General features: G+C 35.7%; 3 protein-coding genes and 1 non-coding gene across 11 annotated transcripts; all 4 read left to right on the top strand.

Moving 5' to 3' along the window:
• The first annotated feature begins 248 nt into the window (after positions 1-248).
• On the top strand, positions 249-10,244 carry LOC113706854 (vacuolar protein sorting-associated protein 41 homolog). 2 transcript variants are annotated; one of them, XM_027228890.2, is made up of 19 exons: positions 249-657; positions 1,401-1,670; positions 1,774-1,953; positions 2,157-2,417; positions 3,207-3,339; positions 3,459-3,549; positions 4,718-4,820; positions 5,837-5,940; positions 6,019-6,112; positions 6,204-6,359; positions 6,432-6,494; positions 6,675-6,740; positions 6,952-7,152; positions 7,722-7,799; positions 7,878-7,997; positions 8,088-8,168; positions 8,287-8,372; positions 9,188-9,269; positions 9,382-10,244. In XM_027228890.2, the coding sequence occupies exons 1-19, from the start codon at positions 391-393 to the stop codon at positions 9,790-9,792; spliced, it is 2,847 nt and encodes a 948-aa protein (XP_027084691.1). In that variant the 5' UTR covers positions 249-390; the 3' UTR covers positions 9,793-10,244. The 2 variants fall into 2 exon arrangements, with proteins under 2 accessions (XP_027084691.1, XP_027084683.1); XM_027228882.2 differs by having other exon boundaries at positions 9,355-10,244.
• Positions 10,245-11,171: 927 nt separating this feature from the next.
• Positions 11,172-15,133, top strand: LOC113695266 (uncharacterized). Of its 6 annotated transcripts, XM_072058154.1 has the most exons (10): positions 11,174-11,656; positions 11,740-11,926; positions 12,055-12,194; positions 12,430-12,542; positions 12,640-12,889; positions 13,043-13,198; positions 14,086-14,165; positions 14,268-14,317; positions 14,650-14,740; positions 14,837-15,133. In XM_072058154.1, the coding sequence occupies exons 1-10, from the start codon at positions 11,252-11,254 to the stop codon at positions 14,952-14,954; spliced, it is 1,590 nt and encodes a 529-aa protein (XP_071914255.1). In that variant the 5' UTR covers positions 11,174-11,251; the 3' UTR covers positions 14,955-15,133. The 6 variants fall into 6 exon arrangements, with proteins under 6 accessions (XP_071914253.1, XP_071914252.1, XP_071914255.1 ...); XM_072058152.1 differs by having other exon boundaries at positions 11,172-11,599; positions 14,650-15,133; XM_072058151.1 differs by having other exon boundaries at positions 11,172-11,656; positions 14,650-15,133.
• A 5,815-nt stretch (positions 15,134-20,948) lies between these two features.
• On the top strand, positions 20,949-24,792 carry LOC113706845 (uncharacterized). 2 transcript variants are annotated; one of them, XM_027228875.2, is made up of 9 exons: positions 20,949-21,418; positions 21,528-21,714; positions 21,824-21,957; positions 22,063-22,175; positions 23,007-23,253; positions 23,566-23,721; positions 23,859-23,938; positions 24,045-24,094; positions 24,305-24,792. In XM_027228875.2, the coding sequence occupies exons 1-9, from the start codon at positions 21,005-21,007 to the stop codon at positions 24,451-24,453; spliced, it is 1,530 nt and encodes a 509-aa protein (XP_027084676.1). In that variant the 5' UTR covers positions 20,949-21,004; the 3' UTR covers positions 24,454-24,792. The 2 variants fall into 2 exon arrangements, with proteins under 2 accessions (XP_027084676.1, XP_071914245.1); XM_072058144.1 differs by having other exon boundaries at positions 24,292-24,792.
• A 2,304-nt stretch (positions 24,793-27,096) lies between these two features.
• On the top strand, positions 27,097-27,316 carry LOC113719462 (small nucleolar RNA U3). Its single transcript, XR_003454897.1, has one exon. It is a non-coding gene; the product is annotated as a small nucleolar RNA U3 (small nucleolar RNA).
• The last annotated feature ends 504 nt before the right edge of the window (positions 27,317-27,820 follow it).

The raw sequence follows: 27,820 nt of genomic DNA, 5'->3' as shown, positions 1-27,820 counted from the left end.
TTACCCCACTCGAATAATAATTTGACAATAAAGGGATAATGACATAAAAGCCAATAACTATTTGCCAACAAAAAAAGATGAAGAAAACAATTGAAAACCCATTCCCCACTCCCCAATCCCCAGTCCCAAGCCAAACACAAGAACCCAAAGCCAAGTGTCACTCAGTCCTACAGTAGGCGTCTCGGCTCTTTTGTTTTTTAGCTCATAAATTTTCTTTATTTTCATTATTACCCCCCATTTAAATTAATTAAAATAAATTAAACCACTCTTGCCTCGCCAGAAAATCTTGCCTTTCTCATTTCTTTCACCTTTCACCACCGTTGTCATCTGCTGTCCTCCGTTCTCCCCCGCCGCGATTACTTAGTTAAACTCCATTGATTTGGTGTAGGTATGGCTGCCAAACCGTCGGAGAATGGAGTCGAAGGTGATGATGAGAGAGAGGAAGAGGAAGAAGAAGAGGAGGATTCGGAAGAGGTTGAAGATGGAGAAGAAGAGGAGGAGGAGGAGGAGCCTAGGTTAAAGTATCAGAGAATGGGAGGTAGTGTGCCGTCGCTTCTCTCCAGCGACGCCGCTTCTTGTATCGCTGTCGCTGAGCGTATGATCGCCCTCGGCACTCATGCTGGATTAGTTTACATTCTTGATTTTCTTGGCAATCAAGTAAATATGTCGTTTAATTTTGGTTATTTCTCTTTCTCTTCTGCTGAATTGATTTATTTGAGTTTTATTTTTGTTGTTTGAGCTAAAATTCAGCTGAACTTTTTGGAGAATTTAGTTAGATGGTGGTATAATTCGTGCAATTTGAATTTCTTTTGGATATTATAATGTCCTCCCGGCGGTGTGCTCATGGCTTTTAGATCAGAGCTGATAATTAGTTGGTACTTTGTGGCTTTAGCTGTAGAATGCTTTATAACCAAATTATAGAGAAAACAATCTTTATTGAGCTGACTGAGTTAATGCTTGGTGAAAATATTCTTCTGCTTTCAGCTTCTAAATCACTGGCATGAAAAACTGATTGTCCTGTGATTGAAACTTAGAGGAGTTCAGTGGAGGTACAAATCCTTTTCTGTGATTAATCAAATCTAAGTCCGTGCAGGGTCATTTTTCTCAACGCAAGGAAAAGCTTTCAGAGATCACCATGTTCTCAAAAATCTACTTTGTCTAAGAATTTGGTCTTTGGTCTTATGTAGGGACTTGCTTTTGATTAGCTAGCATATGACTTGCTGTCAAAAGAAATGTGTTTCTAAATACTTGAATTAATTTTTGTGGCCTCAAATTGAGCTAAATCTGGGAAATTGCTTCCACCTTGGAAGATGCAATTATCTACTTATTGAGACCCTGGTGAATGTTGAGATGTCAACTGCTTGAAGTTTGTACTGAAGAGTTATATCTCTCATGGACAGGTAAAGGAATTCCCTGCTCACACAGCTGCTGTCAATGACCTTTGCTTTGATATAGAAGGTGAATTTGTTGGAAGCTGCTCAGATGATGGGTCAGTTGTAATAAATAGCCTATTCTCTGATGAGAGATTGAAGTTTGACTATCATCGCCCCATGAAGGCCATTGCTTTAGATCCAGATTATTCAAGAAAATCATCAAGAAGATTTGTAGCTGGTGGGCTAGCAGGTCATTTGTATTTTAATGTGAAAAAGTGGATTGGTTTTCGTGACCAGGTGCGCTTTCCTTATGCATTGAAGTATCTCTCATGGTTCAAATGATTTAAAATTATTTCCAAGGTTTTTGATTTCTTTACTAAAATTTGCTTTTCTTTTGTAGGTTCTACACTCTGGTGAGGGTCCTATTCACGCAGTGAAGTGGAGAAGTAGTCTTATTGCCTGGGCTAATGATGCTGGTGTAAAAGTCTATGATGCTGCTAATGATCAACGTATCACATTTATTGAAAGACCACGAGGAAGTCCTCGCGCTGAGATTCTGCGCCCCCACTTAGTATGGCAGGTCAGTAAAGAACAATACACTTTGAGGTTGTTCCACTGCCTCCACTTTAAACTTTGCTTTCTCTGAGGGAAGAGCAGGAAAAAGAGAAGAAAGAATTATCCTGTCTATTTTCTGCTATGTCTATGCTAATTCTTACATATTCTGGTAATGTGGTGCTATTTGTTACAAAATCCAGTACCTTATAGTTGGTTGGTTGCTTTCAGGATGATACACTCCTGGTGATTGGTTGGGGAACTTATGTAAAAATTGCATCCATAAGGGCAAATGAAAACAAGGGAATTAATGGGGCATATAGGCATATCACTATGTCCAGTATTAATCAGGTGGATATTGTCGCTTCTTTCCAGACCACCTATTTCATTTCAGGACTTGCTCCATTTGGTGATACTTTGGTCGTTCTTGCATATATTCCTGGAAAAGAAGATGGAGAGAATGAGTTTAGTAGCAGTGTTCCATCTCGCCAGGTAATTGTTGACCATTCTGCTTCTCTAAATGGTGTGACTTTATCCTTTTTTTTAAAGTCTCACAATCTCCAATGTTCTAGTTAACTCATTCTAAGCCATTTGAGTTAACTTAGTCCGCCTTTTGCCAGCATAGCTTTGGTGTTCTATTATCGACCTTGTATATGCTTTTCTATATTTAGCAATGTAGATCTTTGCATTACCCCTTTTATGGTGATTATTAGACAGCTGTTGCAAAGCAAATTTCTAGTTATAGATAAGCACTCTAGAAACTAATTATGATGGATACAAAATTGTTTGGTGGAATGCCTTAAGGTTATGTGGCAGACTTATAAGTCAATTACATGTTGCTCTGTCCTAAAAAATGGACAGTATGACCCACTTAAGAGGATTAACTGACAGTTAAGTATTGTAAAGTTCATTTAATCCTGGAAGATTTGATTGGTCCTAACCAATTATAATTGTCCAATGTTTTGTTTTGAGCAATAATTGGCCAACATGTTATTACCTTAGCATTGTTTTGATTTACTGTTCTGCCAACAGTGTCCGAGGGCACAGGTTATTGTGTTATTATGTCAAATATCCTTAGAAGCATAATCCTCAAGCATTTTGTTGCTTGTCTTTTAAGCTTTTTGTTTTTCTTTTAATGACATCTGTACCCCTTTTCTTCCTGCTTTCCAGTATTTGTTCCGGCATGTGGTTATAAGCTTCTTAAATGACTTGAACCATATGATATAGAATCCTGTTCAAGATACATGGCATTCTCTAAGATTTCTGAACTTTTACAATCAGGGAAATGCTCAGAGACCTGAAGTGCGAGTTGTGACATGGAATAATGATGAGCTTGCAACAGATGCTTTACCTGTACATGGCTATGAACATTACAAGGCAAAAGACTATTCTCTTGCTCATGCTCCTTTCTCAGGTAAATTTTATTTGCCATACACATTGTAGACTAGTTTTCTTGCACCATATTTTTGTATGTTATATGTATTTATGAAATTTGTGGTTGAATTGAGATGACATTTGTGCTTTTGACCAAAGGTAGCAGCTATGCCGGGGGTCAATGGGCTGCTGGTGATGAACCATTGTACTATATTGTGTCCCCAAAGGATGTTGTTATTGCAAAGCCTAGGTTAGTGTTTATGTTACCATTTTTCCTTCAAAATGGTTTCACATCAAAACATCCATCAAACTGATGTATACAACCAGATTGAAAAGAAGACAAAGCTATTCTGTCTGCATTTTCTATTTTAGAGGGGCATGTTTCATGTGAAGACATTTTATAATGTATTTATGATTAGGTGACCAAGAGATGTTACATAAATAACCTTTTTGGTTTCTTCGGGTACTTGTGGCATTTGTCTTTGTCAGACCATCAGCTATAGCATCCTGGCATGTATGGACAGATTTTAGCCCCTGTTACCATCTGTTGATGATGAATTTTAATTAGTTTCATAAAGACAGCTTCATAATGAGTCCAAAAATAAAGTAACAAGCCATTGGCCTAACAACGTACAAACCAAATAACAAAGTTGAGCGAATTTATATTGTCTAATTAGCTTTCTTCTCTCTATGGTTATCTGTCAAGTGGACTTCAGAAACTTTTTGAGCTTCCGAGATGGAATTTCTTTTCACAGTCTATATGACTTTTCCAGCTCCAAGTAGAAGACATAAATCGATCTGCTTGCCATTTAATTGCTATAATAGCTCATATTAATATTCTTTTTTTGATCAATTATTTGTTATGTTCTTTTGCAATTTCCAACAGACCCGCAATTTCCAACAGACCCGATAAGGTTGTTGCTAAGTGCCTTTTAGTGATTGTTATACGTGTACTAGCTTTCATCATTAAACAACCAAATAAGTTGCTTGAGGTCATGGATTTTGCATTGTTTTTATCACGCTGTTTGAAACACTACTTTAGAACAGGGAACATATTGATTGTGTCAATTCTATGAGCAGCGCCATCATTTAATAGAGGCCTCTGGAGATTGTCTTACTGTTCTTATTTTTGTTGTTTTCTCAAGCTAGTCCTTTTGGATTTGTTCTTACCATTCTGTTTGTTAGTTCGAATGTGATGGCACCTCTACCTCCCCACTCTCGGTTGTTTTTGGAAAAGAAATAGAATAATTAGAAACAAGTGTTGTGCGATGCCGTTCCTACATGTCTTCTTTCTTTTTCTTTGCTTTGATCTTGGGCTGTTAGATTATATACTGTAGGTTGTATGTGATAGCTTGTTGGGTTATATATGTAGATGTTCTCAACTCAATTTGCAAATTTGTTCCATTGGTGGGTTACAGGGATACTGAAGATCACATTTCTTGGCTTCTTCAACATGGATGGCATGAAAAAGCCTTGGCTGCTGTTGAAGCTGGTCAGGGTCGTAGTGAACTTCTTGATGAGGTATTATGTTTGAATAGTTTCTCCCTTGCTCCTCTGATGATATCACACTTCAAAACCTTGTCCTGTGCTGACTGGTTCAACATAGTCTTCTGAGTTATCTTTTTTTATTGTGATTTAGTCAACAATGAAATAATCTTGACATTATATGTTCCACACCTTTAGGAATGCCATGTTTTGCCAATGTTACTCTTGAATATATATATTCATGCCAAATTAACTGCAACTCTACATGGAAAATGGATTTCATTTAATAGATTTTTAAGAAACAATTGTTTCATTGTGCTTTTGTCCTCCACTTTAGTTTTTTGGGTAATTGTTTCTTCATAAATGGTAGACTTTTTTTGGGTATTGCAAGAACCAGTTGACTACTATGACAACAAAACAGTTAACGAGTTTGATTATAGAACATTTGTTGGAGAAGTAGTGTTTGCAATTAAGAATTTGTTGGTTTTGTTGCCCCTATCCTTCTATTATACCTATCACCAACTGTTTCAGATAGGACCAATAGGCAGTTTGACCTCTCTGTGCATCTGTTGGTATTGTTGGCTATCACATACTATTTGATATCTCATTTTCTTCATCCTTGAGTTTAGATTCCCACTACTGTAGCTTTCCTTTGTTCCATCTGGTCCTTCCTGTCAAGGAAGCTTCTTTAGTTTATCATGAATAATATGATGAATCTACTGCAACTAGTGATTAAATAGCCATAATATTTGTTTCTTTAATTGAAGTTAAAGGTTAAAAACTAGTATTGATAGTTTAAAGGCTTTTCTGATCTATGAATGAAGTCTAAGATTGAAGAAAAGGAATAGGGAGATGTTTACTATGGGTTGTGCTTGTGTTTCAGGTCAATTTACTGCAGTTTGTGCATTGTACTTATTTGTATTTTGTTGACATTGAATTGAATAGCTATTCACATGTTCAAAATGTAGCCCTACTTGTAGGATTGTATTAACAGAACTTTTGTTGTTGTTGTTGTTTTTTTTCTTTTTTCTGCTTTTGTTACCCCTTATCAGGTAGGTACAAGATATCTCGACCATCTGATTGTGGAAAGAAAGTATGCCGAAGCTGCATCTTTATGTCCCAAATTATTGAGGGGATCAGCATCAGCATGGGAAAGGTACTTGATAACACTGATGGTAATCTTGAATTTCTTGAATTTTCATCTTTGATTACTGAGCTTGGTTACTTGACACAGATGGGTTTTCCATTTTGCTCATCTCCGTCAGCTTCCTGTATTGGTGCCATATATACCAACAGAAAATCCAAGATTACGTGATACTGTTTATGAGGTCTGCACATATAGTGGCTAGAATTTGGTTTTGCTTAGTAAATTATTATTTTTTTTTAAATTCAGTCATAGTAGTAGTTATTGTAATATAGGTTGCTTTAGTAGCTCTGGCAACAAATCCGTCTTTCCACAAGGACCTTCTGTCAACTGTTAAATCTTGGCCGCCTGTAATATATTCTGCATCGCCTGTTATCTCTGCCATAGAATCTCAACTTAACACTTCATCAGCAACTGATCCTCTCAAAGAGGTTAGTTCTGAAGGTCTTTTCTTTTACTTTAAATTATGCTTCTTGCTAAGATATGCTATTTTACTGTATTAGGCGTTGGCTGAGTTGTACGTGATAGACGGGCAGTATGAGAAAGCTTGTTCGCTTTATGCTGATGTAAGTGCCCATTCAGGATTTGCTACTGCTGTTTCTATTTATATGTCTGGTCTTTTTGATAAAAACATCTAGTTGTTGCTACTAAATGCTGCAGATTTTGATTAAAGAAGTTTTGCTCTGTAGAAGCATGCTTTGAGCTGCTGTTTTATTCCATATTGATTTGTCCTTCCATCATTTCAGACTATGAAGCCGGACATATTTGATTTCATTGAGAAGCACAATTTACATGATTCAATTCGTGAAAAGGTATGTTTAAATAACATCCCCACTCAATGAGATTTAATATTCTCCTGATATAACAAGAATTTCTGTTGACCTTGTTGTTTCCTCATATTATGGTAGTCTATGGAAAAGGAAGATGAAGGTCTTAGTGAAGTCACATTGAGCAGCTTAATTGAAGCCTGCTTTCGTTTCTCTATTACATTTTTCCTAACACTGTCCTCAACGATGGTCTCAGGTTGCCCAACTTATGATGATAGACTGCAAACGTGCAACTTCATTGTTGATACAACACATCAACCTAATACCTCCTCCAGACGTTGTCTCACAGCTTATAGCTGCAAGGGACAAGTGTGATTGGCGATACTTTTTGCATCTGTATCTTGATGCACTATTTGTGGCAAATCCTGTTGCTGGAAGAGATTACCATGACATGCAGGTTGGTGTAAATTGATCAACTTTAATACCTTGAGATCCTCTTCTGATTCAAGTGTGCTCCCCTTCATTTATGGACCTTCATTTCCTGCTAGTTTCGATATTTTTGCCATAAGTACCTTAAGATGTCTCGAGTCTACTAGGACTACTCTTTCATTTCTTTCCCCTTTTCTAGTTTTCTGTTCATGCTTATTTCCTGAATGAATGTGATGAGTATTATTGAATATGGGAATCCTATGGTATCACTAGATGATCTTAGCTGGCATTGAGAACCTTTTTGTCTTCTTCTTCTGCGAATAGCCTCATAATCCATTATTTTGGCCTTGGGAAATCACGAGTACCATTTTCAATGCTGTCTTTTTTATTTGTATGAATCTTCTAGATGAGCTCTTTGGTCAGTTTTCAGATGCTTTCTTCTATTTGGGGACTTCAGTTTAAGTTTGCTTTACATACTATTTCTAAGTTTGCTCTACATATTATTTCTTCTGTTCAGGTTGTTCTTACATGTGGATATATGTAATTGCTTGTTTGCAGCGGCTCCTAACATCATTATTTCCTTGATGCTTTTAATAGGTTGAGCTCTATGCAGATTATGATCCAAAGATGCTGCTTCCCTTTCTACGCAGTAGTCAGCATTATACACTTGAAAAGGTTTGACTAAATATGCCTCATATCTCACAATCTTTTTGTGATGTTTCTTTTCTGTGACAGTAGTGAAATTTCTGTTAGGCTTATGAAATTTGTGCCCAAAGAAGGTTGTTACGACAGCAAGTTTTCATTCTTGGAAGAATGGGAAATTCAAAGCAAGCTCTTGCACTTATCATAAATAACCTTGGTGACATTGAAGAGGTAATTATCAATTCTTCCAGCTAATTTATGAATTTGTTAATACTACTTTGAAAGTTTTTAGTCATGGGATTAACTTCATGATTTCTGCAGGCTGTAGAATTTGTGAGTATGCAGCATGATGATGAACTTTGGGAAGAGCTAATAAAGCAATGTCTCGATAAACCAGAAATGGTATTTTTTTTTTTTTACTTTATTTTATTTTTGGGCTAATCAAAGTGTTTGTTGATGCCTCATTATGTATTGTAGTTCCATGCTTGCATTTTTAAGCATTTAATATTTTTCTCGGCAGGTAGGTGTTCTTTTGGAGCATACAGTTGGCAATCTTGATCCTCTGCATATAGTTAGCATGTTACCGGATGGGTTGGAGATTCCTAGGTGAGCTTCTTATGGATTAGTTTTTCTTGTTCTTTAACTTTTCCCTGTATTAATTTTTCCTTTGTATGAAATATATGGTGAACAGCAGGACTAAAATACCAGCAGAATTGTTTATAGTTGCTTGACTACCAGCTAATCACTTCATATTGCAACCTTCCTACCATCGTGGAGGAATTATTTGCTTCCATGACACAAGTTAGAGACCTCCTGATAACATGAGCTGGTTTTCATTTTAAACCTTGTTACTTGGAGATACCTTTCCATGCTTCTTGGTTTTTCACATTCTATGAATTTCATAGTCAAAATTAGTAGGTGCATTTGGAGGACGTGATGTGATGCAGCATGATTTCCACATGCTGAAAGGAGATTAATAGAACTTCATTAATGTTCTCAGCTGCTATTTATGCAGCTACTGTGTCATAGTTGATTGGGTGATACTCCATTAAGGACACTGATATATGCAGCTAACATTCTTCATTTTCTCTTCCCTGTGTTCTGGAATGACACTGGATGTTCCTCTGAAGTTCCAATTCTACAAGAAATTTTAAAGCTTTTCCTTTTCCTCTAACCTAACGATTGTTATCAAGATAATTCTCTTTATACGCCGTAACATACAATAGTGGGACCTATTGAAGCAGACTTGATGGTTCCTTATTTTTACAGTAGTATTTAACGGACTCTTTTTTTTCCTAAAAGAAATTATCACATCTTTTTCCAATGCTGACTGTGTCAAAACTATTCATCCTTGTAGCCAAAAATTTCACATTCCTTTAGTGTAATGTCCATGGGATCTTGTGTTCTGCCCTTCTTTTCAGGCTGAGGGACCGTCTTGTTAAAATCATCACGGACTACCGGACAGAAACTTCTCTCAGACATGGTTGTAATGATATCCTGAAGGTTTGCAAATTAACTGCATCTCTCTTTTGCAGTGGTGTCAATCTCTGACTCCTCTTGATGCTATATTGTGACTGTGAACTGACAGGCTGATTGTGTCAACCTCTTAATCAAGTATTACAAGGAAGCAAGGCGTGCCATATACTTCAGCAATGAAGAAAATGAAATCCGTGCTAAAAGGGATGAGACTAGAGCTTCTTACTTGGGAGAGAGAGTTGCGGGCATGAAATCCATGGAGGTTAAGTCAAAAACCAGGGGAGGTGCAAGGTGTTGCATGTGTTTTGATCCCTTCCCAATACAGGAAGCATCCATTGTTGCATTTTTTTGTTGTCATGCCTATCATACTACTTGTCTCATGGAATCCCTAAATTCCGTCACTAGCAAGAAAGAGCCAAAAACAAGTCCCAAGGAGGTGTTAGCATACTATGAATATGAGAATGGTGATGTAGATGAGGACGAAGATGACGCATCTTCTTCAGGTGCTCCTGAAATGCGATGTATCTTGTGTACCACAGCAGCAGGTTGAATAGGTAGCGAGTTCCAATTCTCCTTGTTGTGTGTCTGTGATTGTTTTTGCTGCGGTTTGTGTGCATATAGCATGAGTATACTTTCTTCATCAATTCTGTTCTTTTTTTTTTTTCCCCTTCTTTCTGTACAATAGTTATCAATTTTTTGGGGCTGTTTTAGCGGCCCTTGAGATGAGGGTGGAGTGGGAATGGATGTAGTATAGACGGATTTCGGGGCGCTGCTTGCAGTTGTGTTGAATAATGCAACTGGGGAAGGTTGAAAGGCATTGGTTGACCAATGTTGGAATTTCATGCTATTGAACAACCTGGGGTAACAAGCGCATTAACTTGCATTCCATGTACTGAATATATTCATATGTTGTCATTGCTGATCTTGTATATTAGTTGGCTCTTTGGCAGCAGTCATTCAGTTGGAAGTTTGGGAACCCAAATACATAGAAATTTCTTCCTCTCTCTTTTGTATATTTTTATTTTGTTGGTGTCAGAGTTCCTTCTGCTGCACACGGCAAAGCAATTTTTGTTGTTCGATTAATTTTCAAAGTACTTCCAGTTTCACGAATTGGAACTATCCGCTTTGATGTTTTACATATTGAAAAGGAAATAGGACTGATGGCTGAAGTTTTGAATCCTTTCTGCATGGCATAATAGAGGAAAAAATCACAAAGAGAAAATATTTAACAATTGCGAATTCTCTGTATAAAAATTGAAAGAGGGGAAGAGGGATGGTATGACCAAGCTGTAAACGAGAAGGAAGAGGGGGCTTTCACGGTTAGAAGCTCGTAGAACAGAATCCACGGGTTCAGGATACATTATTACAATTACGTTACTTGTAGACGTTTTATTTGTGTAGATCATAACATTTTTACGAAATAAATCAGACAGATGATACATTTTGGTGTTGATTAGGAGTTTGTTACACTAAAACACCAGCTGTACTTAAAATTGTCTTCTTCACAAAAACCAAAGAGAAAAAGAAAAAAAAAATCTGGACTGAAGCTTTGAACCAGTTGAAGAAATCTTGTTTATTCCTTTTACATGGATTTTCCGCGTTTCTTTAGATTTATCAAGGGGCATTTAATCGTTGAGAGCAAACTCCCAAGCAAATACTCCAAAAGTGGAAACCACAATGAAGCCTCGGAGTACACAAAAAAACAAGCTTTGGATATCGAATATTCCTTTACAACATATGGGAATAAAATGCAATGTTATTTTGGCCGCCTTGACTGGCTTGATTAGAACTTCTTCGGAGAATTAGAAGTAAGTTTTTTTTCTTTTTTGTTTACGTCTTTAAAGTAATTTTCGTGTTTAAGCATGTGCACGAGTTAATCTGTTGGATACAAAAATCGTACTCCAAGGAGAAGGGAAAGAAAATGACCTTACTTTGTCGAAAGCTTTTATATTTAAAAAGAGTAGAGTCATAGTTGAACGAAGTAATTCAAAGTTTCAAAATCCTTTGCCATGAAACCTCCAACACCAAAATCTTATGGAGTCCCTCTTATTCTCTTGCTCTTCTCAATTTATTCCAATTCAGGAGCACCATATAATATTCCGAGGCTAACTCTTCACGGATCAATTCCCCAATATCTTGAATCCATCTCTCCATCATCATCTCCTGTATCACTACATGATTTCGAAACGTACTTCTACGAACAAACTCTAGACCACTTTAATTATGGACCTCCAAGTTATGCCACTTTCAAGCAGAAATATGCCATCAACACTAAATACTGGGGTGGTGCAAATTCAAGCTCACCAATATTTGCACATCTTGGAGCAGAAAGCCCACTTGATCATGATTTCCTCCGTGTTGGTTTTCCTGTTGATCATGCTCCCTTCTTTAATGCTCTTGTTGTTTATGTAGAGGTGCCCTAAGTTAAGATTAAAATTATTCTTCATGGTTTGACGTTGTCTGGTGTCAGGACTTGGTTAATTCTTGATTTTTCCAGCATCGATATTATGGAGAATCAGTTCCATTTGGTTCAATGGAAGAAGCATTAAAAAATGAGACCACTCGCGGATTCTTTAACTCAGCTCAGGCTATAGCTGATTATGCAGAGGTCTTGCTATACGTGAAGGAGAGATTTTCTTCTCCAAATTCTCCAGTTATTGTCTTTGGGGGGTCATATGGAGGAAGTAAGAAGAGTAGAATAATGCCTTTCCTAAATTCCATGTGTATACTTTTTCTTTTATAGATTGTATCAACTTGCTATTATTATTGTTATTATTATCTTACAGCAGTTTCTTCTTCACAAAATTTCCAGTGCTGGCAGCAGCAGCATGGTTCCGGCTCAAGTATCCACACATTGCTATTGGAGCTTTAGCCTCATCAGCACCCGTTCTTTATTTCGACAACATCACTCCGCAAGATGGATATTACTGGATCGTGACCAAAGATTTTCTTGTAATGTACTACTAATTTAACAAGATTTCAAGTAGTACATTCTTGTTTGCATCGAGAAAAGCAAGAGAACAAGCAGAAGCAACTTGGAATAATAATGTATTCATTTATCCAAGAAAAATTAATATGTTTTAATCTATCTATCTAATGTATTTACATAATGGTCTTTCAAAGTATCTCAAATCACCTTGCGTGGAAAAAATTCAGACATTCTCACCCTTGATGATTGATCTTGCAGGCGACTAGCGCAAGTTGTTACCGGACAATCAAAGATTCGTGGGATATAGTTGACAATATCGCCTCTCAACCAGGTGGTCTCTCCATTCTGAGTCAGAGATTCAAGACTTGCTCGTAAGCCCTTCATGCTTCCTTGAGGACTTCTCTTTGGCATGTGACCTTGAAGCAAAATAGAACAGCTTGTATAATAAAACCCTTTTTGTATTTTCAGGCACTTGAACAGTGGCGTTGAGCTCAAGAATTTTTTAGTGTCAATGTATGCATCCCATGCTCAATATAATCATCCGCCTGATTATCCTCTTACAGTGCTCTGTGAAGCCATTGATCGAGCTGGAAGCCAGACTGATATTATTGGCCAAATATTTGCTGGTGTTGAGTCTGCATTTGGAAAGAATTCATCCTGCTATGATGTCAACTACTTTCATCGTCCCACTGAAACAAACGAGGGATGGGGTTGGCAAGTATATATGCTTTTGAAAACAATTTTTTCTAAATTTGGATTTTCATGACAGTACACTAGTGTTTGGATTTTGGCTCTTCAGGTCAAAATGGCCCTTTAATTTCCTTTTCTTATTTTCTCTGGATTGGGATAACATTAATGTCTTGGTTCTTAGAGATGTAGTGAAATGGTAATGCCCATTGGACGGACTGTTGAAGCTCATATGTTCCAGCCAGCCCCTTTTAATTTGACGGAGTTCACCCAATACTGTAAACTTGTTTATGGCGTCCCGCCTCGACCTCATTGGATCACAACCTACTACGGAGGCCATGTATGTTTTTCATTTTATACCCTGCATTTCACGAGTCCAAATTATGCTAGTAGGCAATTCTTCTTTATTGCTTTCACAGAATCCGCTTCGAATCTTCTGTCTTCAAATTAGTCTCTATCCTCTCTATCCTTTCTTTGTACAGTTTCCAAGTGTCTCTAACTCTTTGATAACCTAAACTCAAAACCAATAATAATTGAAGAATTTTAGTTGATTTCTACATTTAATTTTAGTTGATTTGCGGTAAAAATTAAAGAAGAGTTTTAGTTGATTTCTACATTTAAGATCAACAAGACTCTTTTTTGTTAAAATAAAAATATAAAAAAAAAGTTTTGACCTATCTGTTTTAATTGGTTTTGAGTAAACTTGTCAATCAATTATTATCGATTTGTTTGGGTCATTAAAAATTTAGAGACACGTGGCAACAGTATAAAGAAGGGACAAAGGGGATAGAGACTAATTTGGAAACAGAAGATTCGAAGCCGACAGAATCTTGAACATTTAAATCATGTCCAAAATACACATAAGATGACAACACACCACCACAAACACCCCCCCCCCAAAAAAAAAAAAAAAAAAAACTCCACACACACACAAAATTCGAGAAAGGGGTGGCATATGATTTTTTTTTTTACGTGAAATATAAACTTTTATCAATCAGAATAGAAATTTCTCAAACAGAAGGAATCTGCTCTATACAAAATGCCAAATATGTCTATAAAATCAGAAATACCTGACTATATAGTAACCTATGTAAAAGTAAAAATTTGTTGAGTAAAGTCCCATAACATGCACAGTTCCAAATTCCTTCGTATCCTTTCTATCTTCCTCGATGTAGCCACTACATGCCTAACAGTATAGTTGCACGTGATGTTTGCAATATTGTGCAGGACATAAAACTTACCCTTCAGAAGTTTGCCAGCAACATCATTTTTTCTAATGGTCGAAAAGATCCTTATAGCAGTGGCGGGTATGTCATATTTACTATCAAAAAAATTATTGTCTTTTGTTTGAGCTTTGAAGTCATGCCTGTACTGGATCATCTTGTAATGGTTTTCTGGCTTATTTATAGGGTGCTCGAGGACTTATCTGACAGTCTTTTGGCTATATCTACCGCTCATGGTTTGGACTGGACATTATCAATTCTTTTTTTTTTCCTTTTTTTTTCTGAGAATCAAAGAGAAAATAAAAAAAAGAAAAGAAAAAGAGAATAAAACAGTAGAAATCAATTAATGGCAGCAACATTGAAGCTCAAGCATGTTCTCGTTCCATTCTGCGCCCTTTTTCTTTTGAAGTTAAAAATTGGTTTGGCTATTAATTTTTCCTTCATTATTTTCACCATTTTATTGTAGAAAATTTTATTACTATTCCTAGAAAGGACATATATAGATACATTCTCAATCTACCCAAAAAAAATGGAAAATAAATTCCCAAAAAAAATTTAAATATTTCAGAGACAGGGCCTGACCTACAATCCGTTGGACAACGTCTCAGTTGGAAACAAGAAAAAAGATTAGATACATTTCGTGGAGCATTTGACAAATGGTCTGTACATAGTTTTTCTCCTGTATGTTATCCAACACTTGGTGTCTTACATTTACTAGTTTATAAGTTCAAAAACATATTATTTTCACATTTCAGGGTGTCATGGCTTAGACTTATATCCAGCAAACCAAAGTACGGATCCAGAGTGGTTAGTCATGCAACGGAAGATGGAGGTTCGAATCATCGAAGGATGGATCAAAACGTATTATGCTGATCTTTCTTCCATTAATTAAAGACCGAAAATCAATTGAAAAGAGCCTTTAATTTTTCCAAAAAGACAGAATGCATGAGCAAGGCTATGTATCCAAGTCCGATTTGAAATAACTTGCATTGCATGCAATGTTTTGTTACTGGAAGATGATCAAGTAAATGGAAATGTCCTTTATTTCTAAATTCTCATCTCCAATTTTGTTCTCTAATGAATTACGGCAACATTATATCTCTTCTTCATCGTTTGCTTGGCCTTCATTCTTGACTGAGGCGTGGTATTGAATCGTGACAAAGTTCGTGACAACGACGCGATATTCTTCGGTAACTTTGACTTGCCCATAATAGATTGTTAAATTGAAATTTGGCCACTTTAAACTTTTTCATGCATTTTTCGTACTTATTACTTGTTTCTCTTTTTTTTTTTTTCTCATACAATATTAATGATTAAAATTATATGTATCAAGTCAGATTACCTGTTAGTCTTGCACAGAAATGCTTAGCCGTCAATCATCATCTGCCGATCATAGCCCTCCTCAATCCTTGGACTTAAAGCAATTTATGAAGAACTGCACTAGCAGATATATATATATATATATATATATGGTGCCCTGATTGGACAGGTTACAACTCTTATCTAATATCCTCGACATAAGCACCAGATTACTACAAAAAAGGTGTTTCTTCATGGCTGAGACATTAACATGACTTCCGGTTTTTTGAGGGAAAAAAAAAATGCTTCCAGTTCCATCAATTGATATTTCGTGCAAATGTTGCAGGATATAAGATTGGTTCCTAGCAGATTCGCAAGCAAAATCATACTTTACAATGGTGTAAGAATTCGATATAGTAATGGCCAGTAACAAATAATTTAAGAATATTCTTTATTATCTTCCATCAAGTTATACATATATAGAGTTTTCCAATGGTTTTCATTCTTCAATTTAAGGGCTCTTGAAGACCTATGGGACACCGTTCGTGCAATCTACACAACCAATGGTCTCCGTTTAATTTTGTTATTGCGAAAAATTTTGTAAATTTAGTAAGAATTGATATTCATATTGTCTTGAGAAGCAAGTATATTTTATCCTGGATTGTTTTGCAAATCATGAGTTGTCAATTTGCAGGGTCTCGTGGCTGGTTAGTTAAGCATGTATGGGTCTGTATCTGACTGATGCTTAAGCATACAGACTACTACTTCATTGTCGCTGGCGGCCGAAAGCACGTATGAAGGAGAGACCTAAACGTGCAGCATTGAATCTTGACGCATGCGCGCTTCTCAGCTTTGCTTGAAGTTGACTAGTAAGGCTATATCACTTGTAAAAGCCAACCATAAAGAAATTATGGGATTGTCCATTGGCTGGGAGAGAGTTTTTAAATTTCACTAGTCACAATTGATCTTGTGACTTGAAAGACCAATTGTGATTCGTAAATGAATTTAGGTCATGTATTTTGTGACTTAAAACCAACTTATTGCTACATGCACCAATGTCATGTCATAAAAAGTAAGTTTTTTTTTTTTTTTTGTGACTTGCATTAATCTGGCAAGTCATGAAATGCCAAATTTCTTGTAGTGGTGGAAAGGGTGCGGGGAGGAGTGGAAGGTAAAAAAAAAAAAATTTATAAGACTGCCCTTGAGTGGACTGTGGAGATGGTCCTTCAATTTTCTAGAGTTGCTATATATAGATTGATTATATTGGGCTCAATTGTCTTTTGATAAAGAAGACTAAACTTGAAAAGAATTTGGTGGATATATAGGGGCTTTTAGTGCAAAACATGGTAAATAAGTTCTGAGTTGGTCAATTTTTTAATCGAATTTGTATGAGAAAAAGAAGAGGAGGAGATAGTGACCATGGTCCATGGTAGCACCAGCGCTCGGAGTGGAGGAGGAGTTGGAATGGTTGTTGTGTCATTTCAAGGCATGAATGTTTTCTCATACACAAATTATGGCCTCCACCCATGAACACTTGTGTGAATATTGAAAATTGTGTTCAATCTCTACTTTGTCAAGTTATTATCTAAGTCCTCTATAGAATCTAGACACGAGACCTATTCAAATTAAACTATGATAACTAATTAATGCCTTCACCATAAAAATTTTAAGTTTATAGAGAGATAATTTGACAACAATGGAACTCATTTAAGCTTGAACACCCTATTTAATTTTTTTTCTCCCAAAGTGGTAGAAACTCACACACCCAGTTAGATTAAAAACATTCAGGAAGGCAGCGGCCAAACGATCCAGTAAAGAGTATTAATCTAAGGAGGACTCACAAAGAACTCACGTCCACCCAATTGGTGTCTGAACGAGACCCCTATGGACCTTAAACCCAGGTTAACTGACCCACATCCAACCGATGTGGGAGGGATGCCCCTCCCCCCTCTCGAGCACACCCTCGCCAAATGAATAGTTTTTTTCTCCCAAAGTGGTAGAAACTCACACACCCAGTTAGATTAGAACACCCCATTTAATTAGTTAACTAATCATGGTGAAACCAGCACTCACTTTGTAGTTTTCAGTCAGAAGTTTGTGTTCAATTCAGTGTTAACCTCTGAAATATTGGTTTTGTCCTAAACTTGGGGGAAAGTGCCTTAGGCCAAGGAGGGCAACCAATCGTTGCCAAAACGTCCAAGAAGAAGAGAGGTTCGCTAAGTGAGTGCAAGGCCCCGTGTATTTGGGGAAGAAATAACATGATGAGCCTTCAATAAGCTTTCCATCTCTAACATTCATTTTTCTTTCATAATCAACGACATAATTTTCATTCTAATCCCCTATAGTTAGGGTACAACATTTTTTTTTTGCTTTCAGATTTGCATAAGTTTCAATATTGAGTTATTTGTTGCTTCATATGTATTTGCAATCTGACCAACTTGTTTGATTCTTGTGTTCTAATTTTCACAGATTAGGTGGAGAACATTTCAAAATTTTTCAATTAGTTTGGTGGTTGTTTCTCAATTTCATCAATCAATCAATCAAAGTTAATAACCCAAGAAGCAAAAATAAAAAAAAATGATAGATCATAGCCGTTTGTTTTTCATCAATGAAGTCTTGGACTCTATAGTGGTGAAACAAGAAAGGATAAAAATCCAAAGAATTAAAAGTTCTAAAATCTCAATAATCAATTAATGTTAAACCTATCATTTGCGAGACATTTGTAGTCTGTCAGTGTTGAGTCACTGCAACACATGCAACGTTATATGAAACGGTTTGCTCTTTGAATGATGAGTGATCAAAGTCGAAATAGGAAAATTAATACTGTGATTTTAAAGGCTACAGGCCACTTGTAACTATTAATTCACTCAATTTCATCTTTATTGTATTTTTTATTCCTATATTTAGTCATTTTTAATCCTTGATTTTTGGACACTTTACGAATATTTAAAATTCAAAACAATGCAAAATAAGGATTGGGAGAATTTTTATCTATATTTTTATAATTGCAGCGTCTGTGATACTATTATATTCGATCAAAATAATCACTTCATGTGATCATCATTGCTTGTTGAGTGGGATGATAGGAACATATAGGATGTATCAGAGTGACTAAATTTCATTTTGGACCCTTAAATTATATACGCACTCTCATTAAAATGAGATGCATTTCATACTCTAAGGGATAAAGCGTTAGCAATTAAAGTTTTAGGACTAAAGCGAGAGTACATCTATAGTTTAAGGATTCAAAGCGAAACTTACCCATATTCTTCCCGAGCGTGTGTCACGTTTCTTCGTGAGTTGCGCTTAAGATCTTCTAGAAACGCTTTCTACCTGGGAACTGAATGATATGCGATTTAACTGCAAAAATATAGTGCAGCCGGGGACATATACAAAAAAGACGCGTGGACTGACTCAATATCAGAATCCGTGAGACACGATCTATTAGACCCATTACCTCCCATTTGGGTGTTGGTCTCAGAAAACGTCTATCACTTAAATTATTCATCGTAGATAATATAAGAGTGGTAGACAAATTTAAGTGTGATTGATAGTACTAGTGGTGTGGCTTTCTTTTCACAATTTCCTCCAAGATAGAAACAAAAGCAACTAGGTACAATTTGTGTTCTTATACGTTTGAAATTTGATCCCCTAGAAATTATCTTTATTAGAAAGGTAATCATATTTCTTGATGAAAACCGAGATTTCAAAAAGGAAGTAAGCTATCATTCGTACGAGGACTTGGAAGAGTTGATGTATATCCACATCCACACTTTGCAAATCACCAAAAAGAACAACAATATAATGGGAAGAGATGTATAATTTAGGTGTCCAATTGGCCAAGTATTTCTAGCCAATTCTATCAGATATCATTTTGGCAAAAATATTGCACGTCTTTCTCTAATTGGATACCTATAGAAAAAAAATAATTACGCCAAGGAAAAAAATAAAATAAAAAAAAGCACAGAAATGACAAAAATCAAAATATGATAACCGTTCAACTTTAAGAACCAAAATAACTTTGTTTCATGGCATGGTGGGTTGAGAGTTTGTTATAATACAAAGGAACAGTTTTAGAAACCTCAAGGTTTTTGTCAATTTCATCGAATTATCTTTATATTTCAAAAATTACACCAATCTCCCCTGATTTGATAGTTTTAGTAACCAAACCTTAAAATAACATTAGATAGTTCCTCAAAATAGCATTAGTTGGTCCAATATTTAGATAAATACCCTAAAATGTCCTAACGTAATGAAGTTTAATTTAATTACTTTCCTAAAGAATTGAAACATAATTTAGCACAAATATAGGGAGTTGAAGCCAAGATTTTAATGCATGTACTTACTGTTTGATAAGCAAATATAGCAATGACTGCCCCCCGGGGCTAGACCATCTGGTCTTGGGGTTCTTCCGGAACTCCAAGGTCAAGTGATCGAATCCCACTTAACTCCCGGTGCGCTTGGGGTGGCGGTGTACTTGGGCGCAGGGGATTAGTCGGGCCGCCTTCGGGTCTTGACCCGGACACCCCTGTGTTGACAAAAAAAAAAAAAAAAAAAAAAAAAAAATATAGCAATGACTCTATCACGCTATGATAGACTATTTTTAAAAATACTTTATTGGGGATTTAGATTTTTAAGATTGAAAAGAAAGTATTGCCATCATACTTTTAGAGTTTGTGGATGTTTAGGAGTAGTGGAATTACTATTATTTGGTAGTGGTTTTGAATAGTTTCTTTTTGAGTTATTGTTACCCAAAAAAAAAGGAAAAAAAATTGGGAAACACATTGAATGATATTCAAAGTTGATTTGCTCCAAAAAATCACTAGTTTGATATTTGGTCACGATAGTAGCTATGTGCAATGTTGATCATTCCATGGTTTTGCAGGAGGAATAACAAGGAAAAAAGAAAAATAAAAAAAGTAGTTTAAAACCCATTGTCGGTACAAGCATACCAAACAAGGAAGTTTCATTAAAATATTATAACTAGTATTGTGATTTTAAATGAACAATAAAGGTACGTATAATTTTTTAAACCTCAAAATTACTTAGTGAAATTGTCAAAAACTTTAGGGAAGGTTTCTGAATTTATGCCTAATAAAAAATATTTGGTTAGAGCCACAATTTTTCCCCTGTTTTGATCTTTAGTCGAACTAGAATGATGTTGCCACATCCCTAATTGACGAAATATTTGGATCATGAGGAATTTCGTAGTAATTAAACAATATATACGAGTATAAATTCAAGAATATAAAGTTGTATGTGAAAAAAAATCAAGTAATGATAGGAGGGGGGGGGGGGGCAGGCGATCTTATTCTAAAGTCTCCATCGTGACTTGTCTCAGTCAATTATGCTTAAGAAATAGTAACCCTACTTTCAGCAGCTGTTAATTTTCCGAATTAGCATGAGCACATAGGGGCTGGAAATGTGGTCAAGCAATGGCATGATGGCAGCAAATTAAGAATCAATCAACTTGAATTTGCAGTCCTAATAAAACCAAATGAAAATGATGTGCTCTAAGCATATATCTCTATATAAATATCCACACACTGGAACTCGGAACATCATAAACTAAAAGAAGTGCACAAAAAACCAATCCTCGACCAAGAAACTCAAATTCATTGGCCATGGATCGTCTTGGCAGTCTATTATCTCTATGGTTGCCTCTCCTTCTTCTCCTATGCTTCTCAACTTCCATTTCATCAGCTGTATATCACCCCCACAAAATCCCAAGGCTCAGTCCAATACGGAGAACAAATCTTCGAGACCCTGACGATACTCTAACTAAAGCTTCTCGTTCAGAAGATTTCAAATCATACTTTTACGAACAGACACTAGACCACTTCAATTATAACCCAAAAAGCTATACCAAATTCAACCAAAGTTATGTGATCAATTCAAAATTCTGGGGTGGTGCCAAGTCGAACTCTCCAATCTTTGCATATCTTGGAGCCGAAGCTCCTTTGGCTGGAGATATAGAGACTATTGGTTTTCTCCCCGATAATGCCCCTCGGTTTAAAGCCCTCCTTGTCTACATAGAGGTATGGTATTATCATAACATCGTTTATTCTTCTTTCTTGATTTATACTACATACTTAACAAACTTGTAAATACTAACTATATTCCGGGGGTCTTAATTTTCTTTTGCAGCATAGGTTTTACGGAAACTCTGTACCGCATGGATCAATGGAAAAAGCAATGAAAAATAAAGCTATTCGTGGTTATTTCAACTCGGCTCAAGCTTTAGCTGATTACGCAGAAGTTTTAATGCATGTAAAACATAAATTTTCTGCTAAAAATGCTCCGATTATCGTTGTTGGTGGATCATATGGAGGAAGTATGTACTTTTCCATGCTGTTTTTTTTTTTTCTTTATCTTATAATTTTGTTCACGCATTTTTTTTCCCTTTTGGTGGTGACATATCTCTAAATACTTCAACTTGACAGTGCTAGCTTCGTGGTTTCGCCTCAAATATCCTCATATTGCACTTGGTGCTTTAGCATCATCAGCTCCCGTTCTTTACTTTGATGACATCACTCCACAAAATGGTTACGATTCCATTGTGACCAAGGACTTTAAAGTAATGAAAAAGCTGTTGATGGTTTCATGTTTTCTAATCATATATTACTGGAATTATTATATGTTAAAAGAGTTTTGAGAATATTTTTGTTATGTTAAATTACAGGAGGAGAGTGAGCACTGTTACGAAACTATACGAAAATCATGGTCTGAGATTGACGAAGTTGCTTCTAAATCAAATGGTCTCTCCATTCTCAGCAAAAGATTCAAGACTTGCGCGTAACAATTCTTCTGTCTCTTTGCTTTCTCTCATTTTACCAATCAAGATGTACTGATATTTAATTGGATTAATTTTTCCTACAGTGACAGTCAGCGTTGGATGAATGATAACTACGCAAAATTTAAATTTGAAATTCAACTTTTACACATGTATCATAAATCGAACAGTGATACTGTATACACTGTCAGTGTATATAATATTTACTCTATTTAATTAGGGTGTAAAGTAGAAATAGCCAAGTCAATCTACTAGTCATTTTTTTTAAAAGTCAAGTCAATGCCCTAGTCATCAACATATATATATATATATATATATATATATATATATATATATATATATATATGTACTACTAATTTGCTTTGTTGATGATCATTTATGATGGGCTTTATTTACGAGATATAAAGTCCGATGATTCAAAAGAAACTTCTCACTCGTCTATTAATCATTTTAGTCCAAGCAGTCACCTCACCAGCTTAAGTTGACTTATATCTGTCGATAGTTTGGTCATTTGATCCCCAGTTAAGAGCCATTTTCTTTGGATATATGTACTAGTTTCTAGTATAAATTTTATTTTCTTTTCTCTTTTGAGTTTTGGGTGGTAGACTTAACACGATTTTAAGACACTTTATTAAGGCAGATTACTTAAATTTTAAAGGTAAATCTTTTGCACATGTACATTAATTTATGTACCCAACCCTACATATATAGTATCAATCCAGTAAAACATAACTAATAGTGAATTAAATTTGGGACGTTATATGATGATAACGCAGCCAAAGAACTGTTAAGTGAAACATCCTTTATTTATCTTTTCTTTTTAATTATTTCAGGCCTTTGAGTAGTCCGTCTGAGCTTGCGGATTACTTGGCTTCCATGTTCACAACGGCTGCTCAGTACAACGCACCGCCGATGTATCCCGTCGCTGAGTTGTGTAGTGGAATAGACAAAGCACCCGAAGGAACTGATATTCTTGGCCGCATTTTTGCTGGTGTTGTTTCTTTCAGGAAAGACGAGTCATGCTATGATGTGTTGGAAAATACCATACCCAGTGAAACAGATATAGGATGGCAATGGCAAGTAAGAGCCCTCCGTTTGGATTATTATTTTCTGGAGTTTTTGTTAAAAAAAAAATGTATTATAATAATTTGATATGCGTGAAGTAAAAAAATAATTAAGAAATGTGTTCATCGAAAATGTAAATTTTTTTTTAGGAAAAAATGGCAATCCAGATCTCTAGTCTGTCTCCTGTTTCCCTTATTAGTATTATTATTATTATTTTTGGACTAAGCTAGGACCTGATTAATGGTGATAGAAAGATAATTAATTGTTGTACTTGAGTTTGAAATCAATTTCAATTGAAAAGGGCTTCTTTTTTTTTTTTTCCAATAGACTTGTAGCGAGATGGTGATGCCCATGGGGCATGGCAGCAATGATACAATATTCCCTTCGTCACCTTTCAACCTACCGGATTTCATTAAGGGCTGCAAAAGTTCATATGGGGTCTCACCTCGGCCTCATTGGATCACAACCTATTATGGTGGCCATGTATGTTTTCTTGGTTATTTTCTTTATCGTGTCTTCATATTTTTCCAAATAGAAACTTCTACCACAGTCTTTGATATGATCATTTTCACTTTTCCATTGTTGATCCGATCCTCATATGTAAATCCAACAAATTGTAGGACATAAAATTGATTTTCCAAAGATTTGGAAGCAATATCATATTCTCCAATGGCTTGAAGGATCCTTATAGTAGTGCCGGGTAATTGAATAAGACATTTTTTTTATTGATTTCTTTTTATATATTATATTGAAATTAATACTCATGGCTTCTTAAACTAATTAATCATTTAATTTCTTAATCGCAGGGTGCGAGAGAACTTATCCGACAGCCTTCTTGCTGTTTACACAGCTAAAGGTTCGTTTTTTCAGCTCTTTCCATTCCAAGTAAACTCAGTTCGATCCACTATTTCCTTTTGCGTCTTCTCAAAGATTATTTCCCTCACGAGCATAACCAAATAAGTGCTAATGACACTAGAAAAACACGAGCCACATATTTTTTGAATCTATAGTTTGTGGGCTTCCGTTAAATGATTTGTGATGGCCATTTCGAAGTCATTTTTTGCAGGATCTCATTGCTTGGACATACTGGCAGCACAAAAAAGTGATCCGTCCTGGTTGGTTGCTCAGAGGAAATTGGAGGTTGAGATCATTGACGGATGGATCAAACAGTATTACGCTGATCTTGAAATTTTCTTTTTTAAGAATAAAAACTAGAGGTGACAATATGTTCCAAATCACAATGGGCTATCATGCCTAAAGGGACTTTGAACTGGATGGATATTTTTATCTTGATGTCTGGGTTTGAAATGGGACTAACCCCATTTATACCCATTAATTGATGGAAATTTTTGGGTACCCATTGGGGCTCGAGAGTCTCACCAAAAATTTACTCCATCAATTGTTGTATATCTTTTAATGATCCAAGTGAGGTCCTTCAGTTTTTTCCTTGTAATTATGCTTAAACCCCCATCTAGTTTCCTGAACTCTTTTGTCCCTTAGAAATAAGTGCTTTTTGAAAAATGTTGAAAGAAACTTCTTATTTTGAGACGGGAATTCAATGGTTGCGTAGTCAGGTTGGAGAAGGCTTAAATGGAGTTGTTGGGGGCTCTTTTAGGCCTGTAAATGGTTTTGAACTCCTTTTCTAGTAGAATATTGATCAAAATGAATATTGGAAGTAATATGGAAGTCATTAATTTGTAATTTTATTAAAATACTTTGTCCATTTTTGGTAGTTTATGATGGCTCATTCTAAACGCCATTTCATTATACTCATAAATACAAGTCCTTTTAAGTTTTTATAGGATTTATTTTTTCCTCAACTAAAATTTAGCAACATTGGAAATCAAAGATTAAAAAATATATACACATAGAAAATAAATAAAAGAAAATTTGAGGGAAAAAAGAATTCAAGAAAATATTTATTCACAATAAGACTAAATGAAATTTAATAAATAAAAAATATTAAAGTTATGTAAAAAAGAATTAAAGGAAAAAAGAATATAGCAAATAGACTTGGATATTAGGTGAGATCAATCTAAGCCCATCTCAAAATGATTTCGCTCAAATTAGTCCCAAAACACATATGAATAAGGTTGGATCCAAACTCATATTACTCAGTTCTATCTCAAATCTAAGCAAATCCCATTCATCCTGTCCATTTTGCTACCTCCAATTAAAACCAACAGAAAAGGGGGAAGTTAGAAGTATTATTATTGGCCAAGTGCCCTACTCTTTTCTTTCTTCTCATTTAAGGTTCCAAATGATTCCCTCTAACCTCATGATTCATAAATTTGAAAAAATAGTTTCCAATATCTTAGTGCTCCTAACAACGTAAGTTTTACGTGACATACACGTCAGAAAGAACCTACCTCTGTATTTCTAAGGTTCCGAATGATCCTCCCGTAACATCAAGGCTTCATAAAACAATAGAACAGAATTGACAAATCAAATCGCAAAATCTGTCTTCCTCATTCAAAAAAGGTTGCCAGGAGGTGACTTATAGGTTCTTCCGTCAATTTGATCACCTTCATCCTAGAAGAACTAGAAAATGTTTAGAGTATCATGTATAGCACAACTATAATTTCCATTGAAGTTCTTTTTTTGTTAGCTACAAAATTTCCTTTTAAAATCAGCAAGGGTTCTTGGTCTACGTAATTAGCTACATTGCCATGCAATGCAGCCTCATTTGGCAAGAACAGACCTCATGAGTGACACCCGCTATAGAAGAACTTGACAAGGGATAACGCAAATAGGCCCATTACTTTTTCTTAGTATAGAAAAAGCCGTCAACATTATCACTACACATTATGATGTTTGTTAGGAAGCCTGAAGGAGCATTCTACTTCTCAAAAAATGATGGTTCAACCATTCATTTCGAGTCAACTTAATTCTACTGCCACACAGCTCAAAAATATCTTTGGAGAGATTGTTGAATTCAACAAGGAACCGATGCACATATTGCCAAATGAGCCCAAAAAAGCATATTTCTAACAACCCTTACTTTTAAACTCTATCAAGGCATTTTTGAAGTGATACGAAGCTTGAATGCAGAGGTTCTGCATGCTTCACTTTAGAACTAGTGGAATTGAAATTGCTGGTCCTGATGTCTTGCCAGCGTCGTTTAATCATGCAATTTCAATGTTTAATTAAGACTTTTATTCTTCTTTTGCGACAAAAACAACAAAGCGAGCTAGGACTCCGAAGGTAGGCAGTCCACCATTAGTGGTCTTTAATGGCTTAACTAGTTTCTTCCCGTGCATTTGCGCGGGTCATTTTGCATTCAATAGCACAATTAAAAATTATAACACAAATTTTGAAAATCTAAATGTTCATTTAATATATAAACTACTTTTTCACTCAGTATTCAAAAAGAGTATGAGAATATAAAAAATAAAAAATAAACTTTTTCTTCACGATAGGCTAAACAATAAATTCCGAAATACGTCAGCAACAAAAAAAAAGAAAAAAAATGTAATTTACAATACAAAAAACTGAGTATTATGAGCCGGTGTATCCAAGCAATGAGGCTTTTTAATCAGCAGATTCAACATGGTGCCTTCTCGTTACACTCCTTAGCACAACCAGGGAGCTCAGGAGGTGGCTCCTTCTTGTCCTCCTTTACAGAAACTGGGAGAGAATCACGAAGCTCTGAAGGAGACCAGGATATATATATCAGTAAAAAGTAACACCAGCAAAAACCACAACGAAAGGAATTAGCTTGTATTTCTTTCCTGCTGTCAAGAAACCTGCAATTTGGAAACAAAAAATTCCACACAAAGTGAACCAATCATAGTAGTCCAAGCGAAAGTTGACACCGTCTCGTGCAAACCCTATATAATTGATGGGTCTGCCTACAGACCTTATTTAATTGAACATGATCTGTTCCATAATCTTGTACTTGTGTGTCCTTGAGTTCTATAAGGATACAGGAACCAAGTCTGGTGGATGAAAAATGACTGACTTGAGTGTAATTTACAACTCTTGTAGCCCGGTTTCTGGGCTAATGGGGCAGTAGAGCATCATTCCTGGTCCTTGCTTCGCCACGGGCTAAGATGATCCTGCAGTTTTTTGACAGATTTCCCTCATTTTTTAAAAATGGTAATGTTCAACAGGTATCCAATGGATACATGTTGAGATGGAATAGTTCAGGTGGTTGATTTTTTTTTTTTTAAGAAAGTAAATTAAAAAAAATGTATAAATATAAGGAGAAGGTAATAATTACTTATGCGTTTTTTTCAATAGTAAGTTATATGTAATATGTGTATGTTACTAAGTGTCATTGAACAATGAACTCCTAACCTATAAGTAATTTTCTTTGGATGTTTAAACTATAAACTTAATGTAATGGCTAATAAAACATAGTAATTAATGTGTTTTAACAAATGCACCGAAAACACTTGTTAAAAATTTTATTTTTGATATTAATCTATTGGGGATTATCTTCCCAAAATAAAAACAAAAAACCAAATGGTACACCGCGATTCATGTAGATTTCCTTTTTACTAATGAATGATGAATAGGCATACAGATCTTCCGTCCCACATCCTATGCCATTCTCTGTCACATTTTTTATTAGATTGCT

This window comes from Coffea arabica, chromosome 1e (genome assembly GCF_036785885.1).
Source record: "Coffea arabica cultivar ET-39 chromosome 1e, Coffea Arabica ET-39 HiFi, whole genome shotgun sequence".
In the NCBI taxonomy this organism is placed as follows: Eukaryota; Viridiplantae; Streptophyta; class Magnoliopsida; order Gentianales; family Rubiaceae; genus Coffea; species Coffea arabica.
The sequence above is the reverse complement of the archived record's forward strand: the minus strand, read 5'-3'. Positions and strand labels throughout refer to the sequence as shown.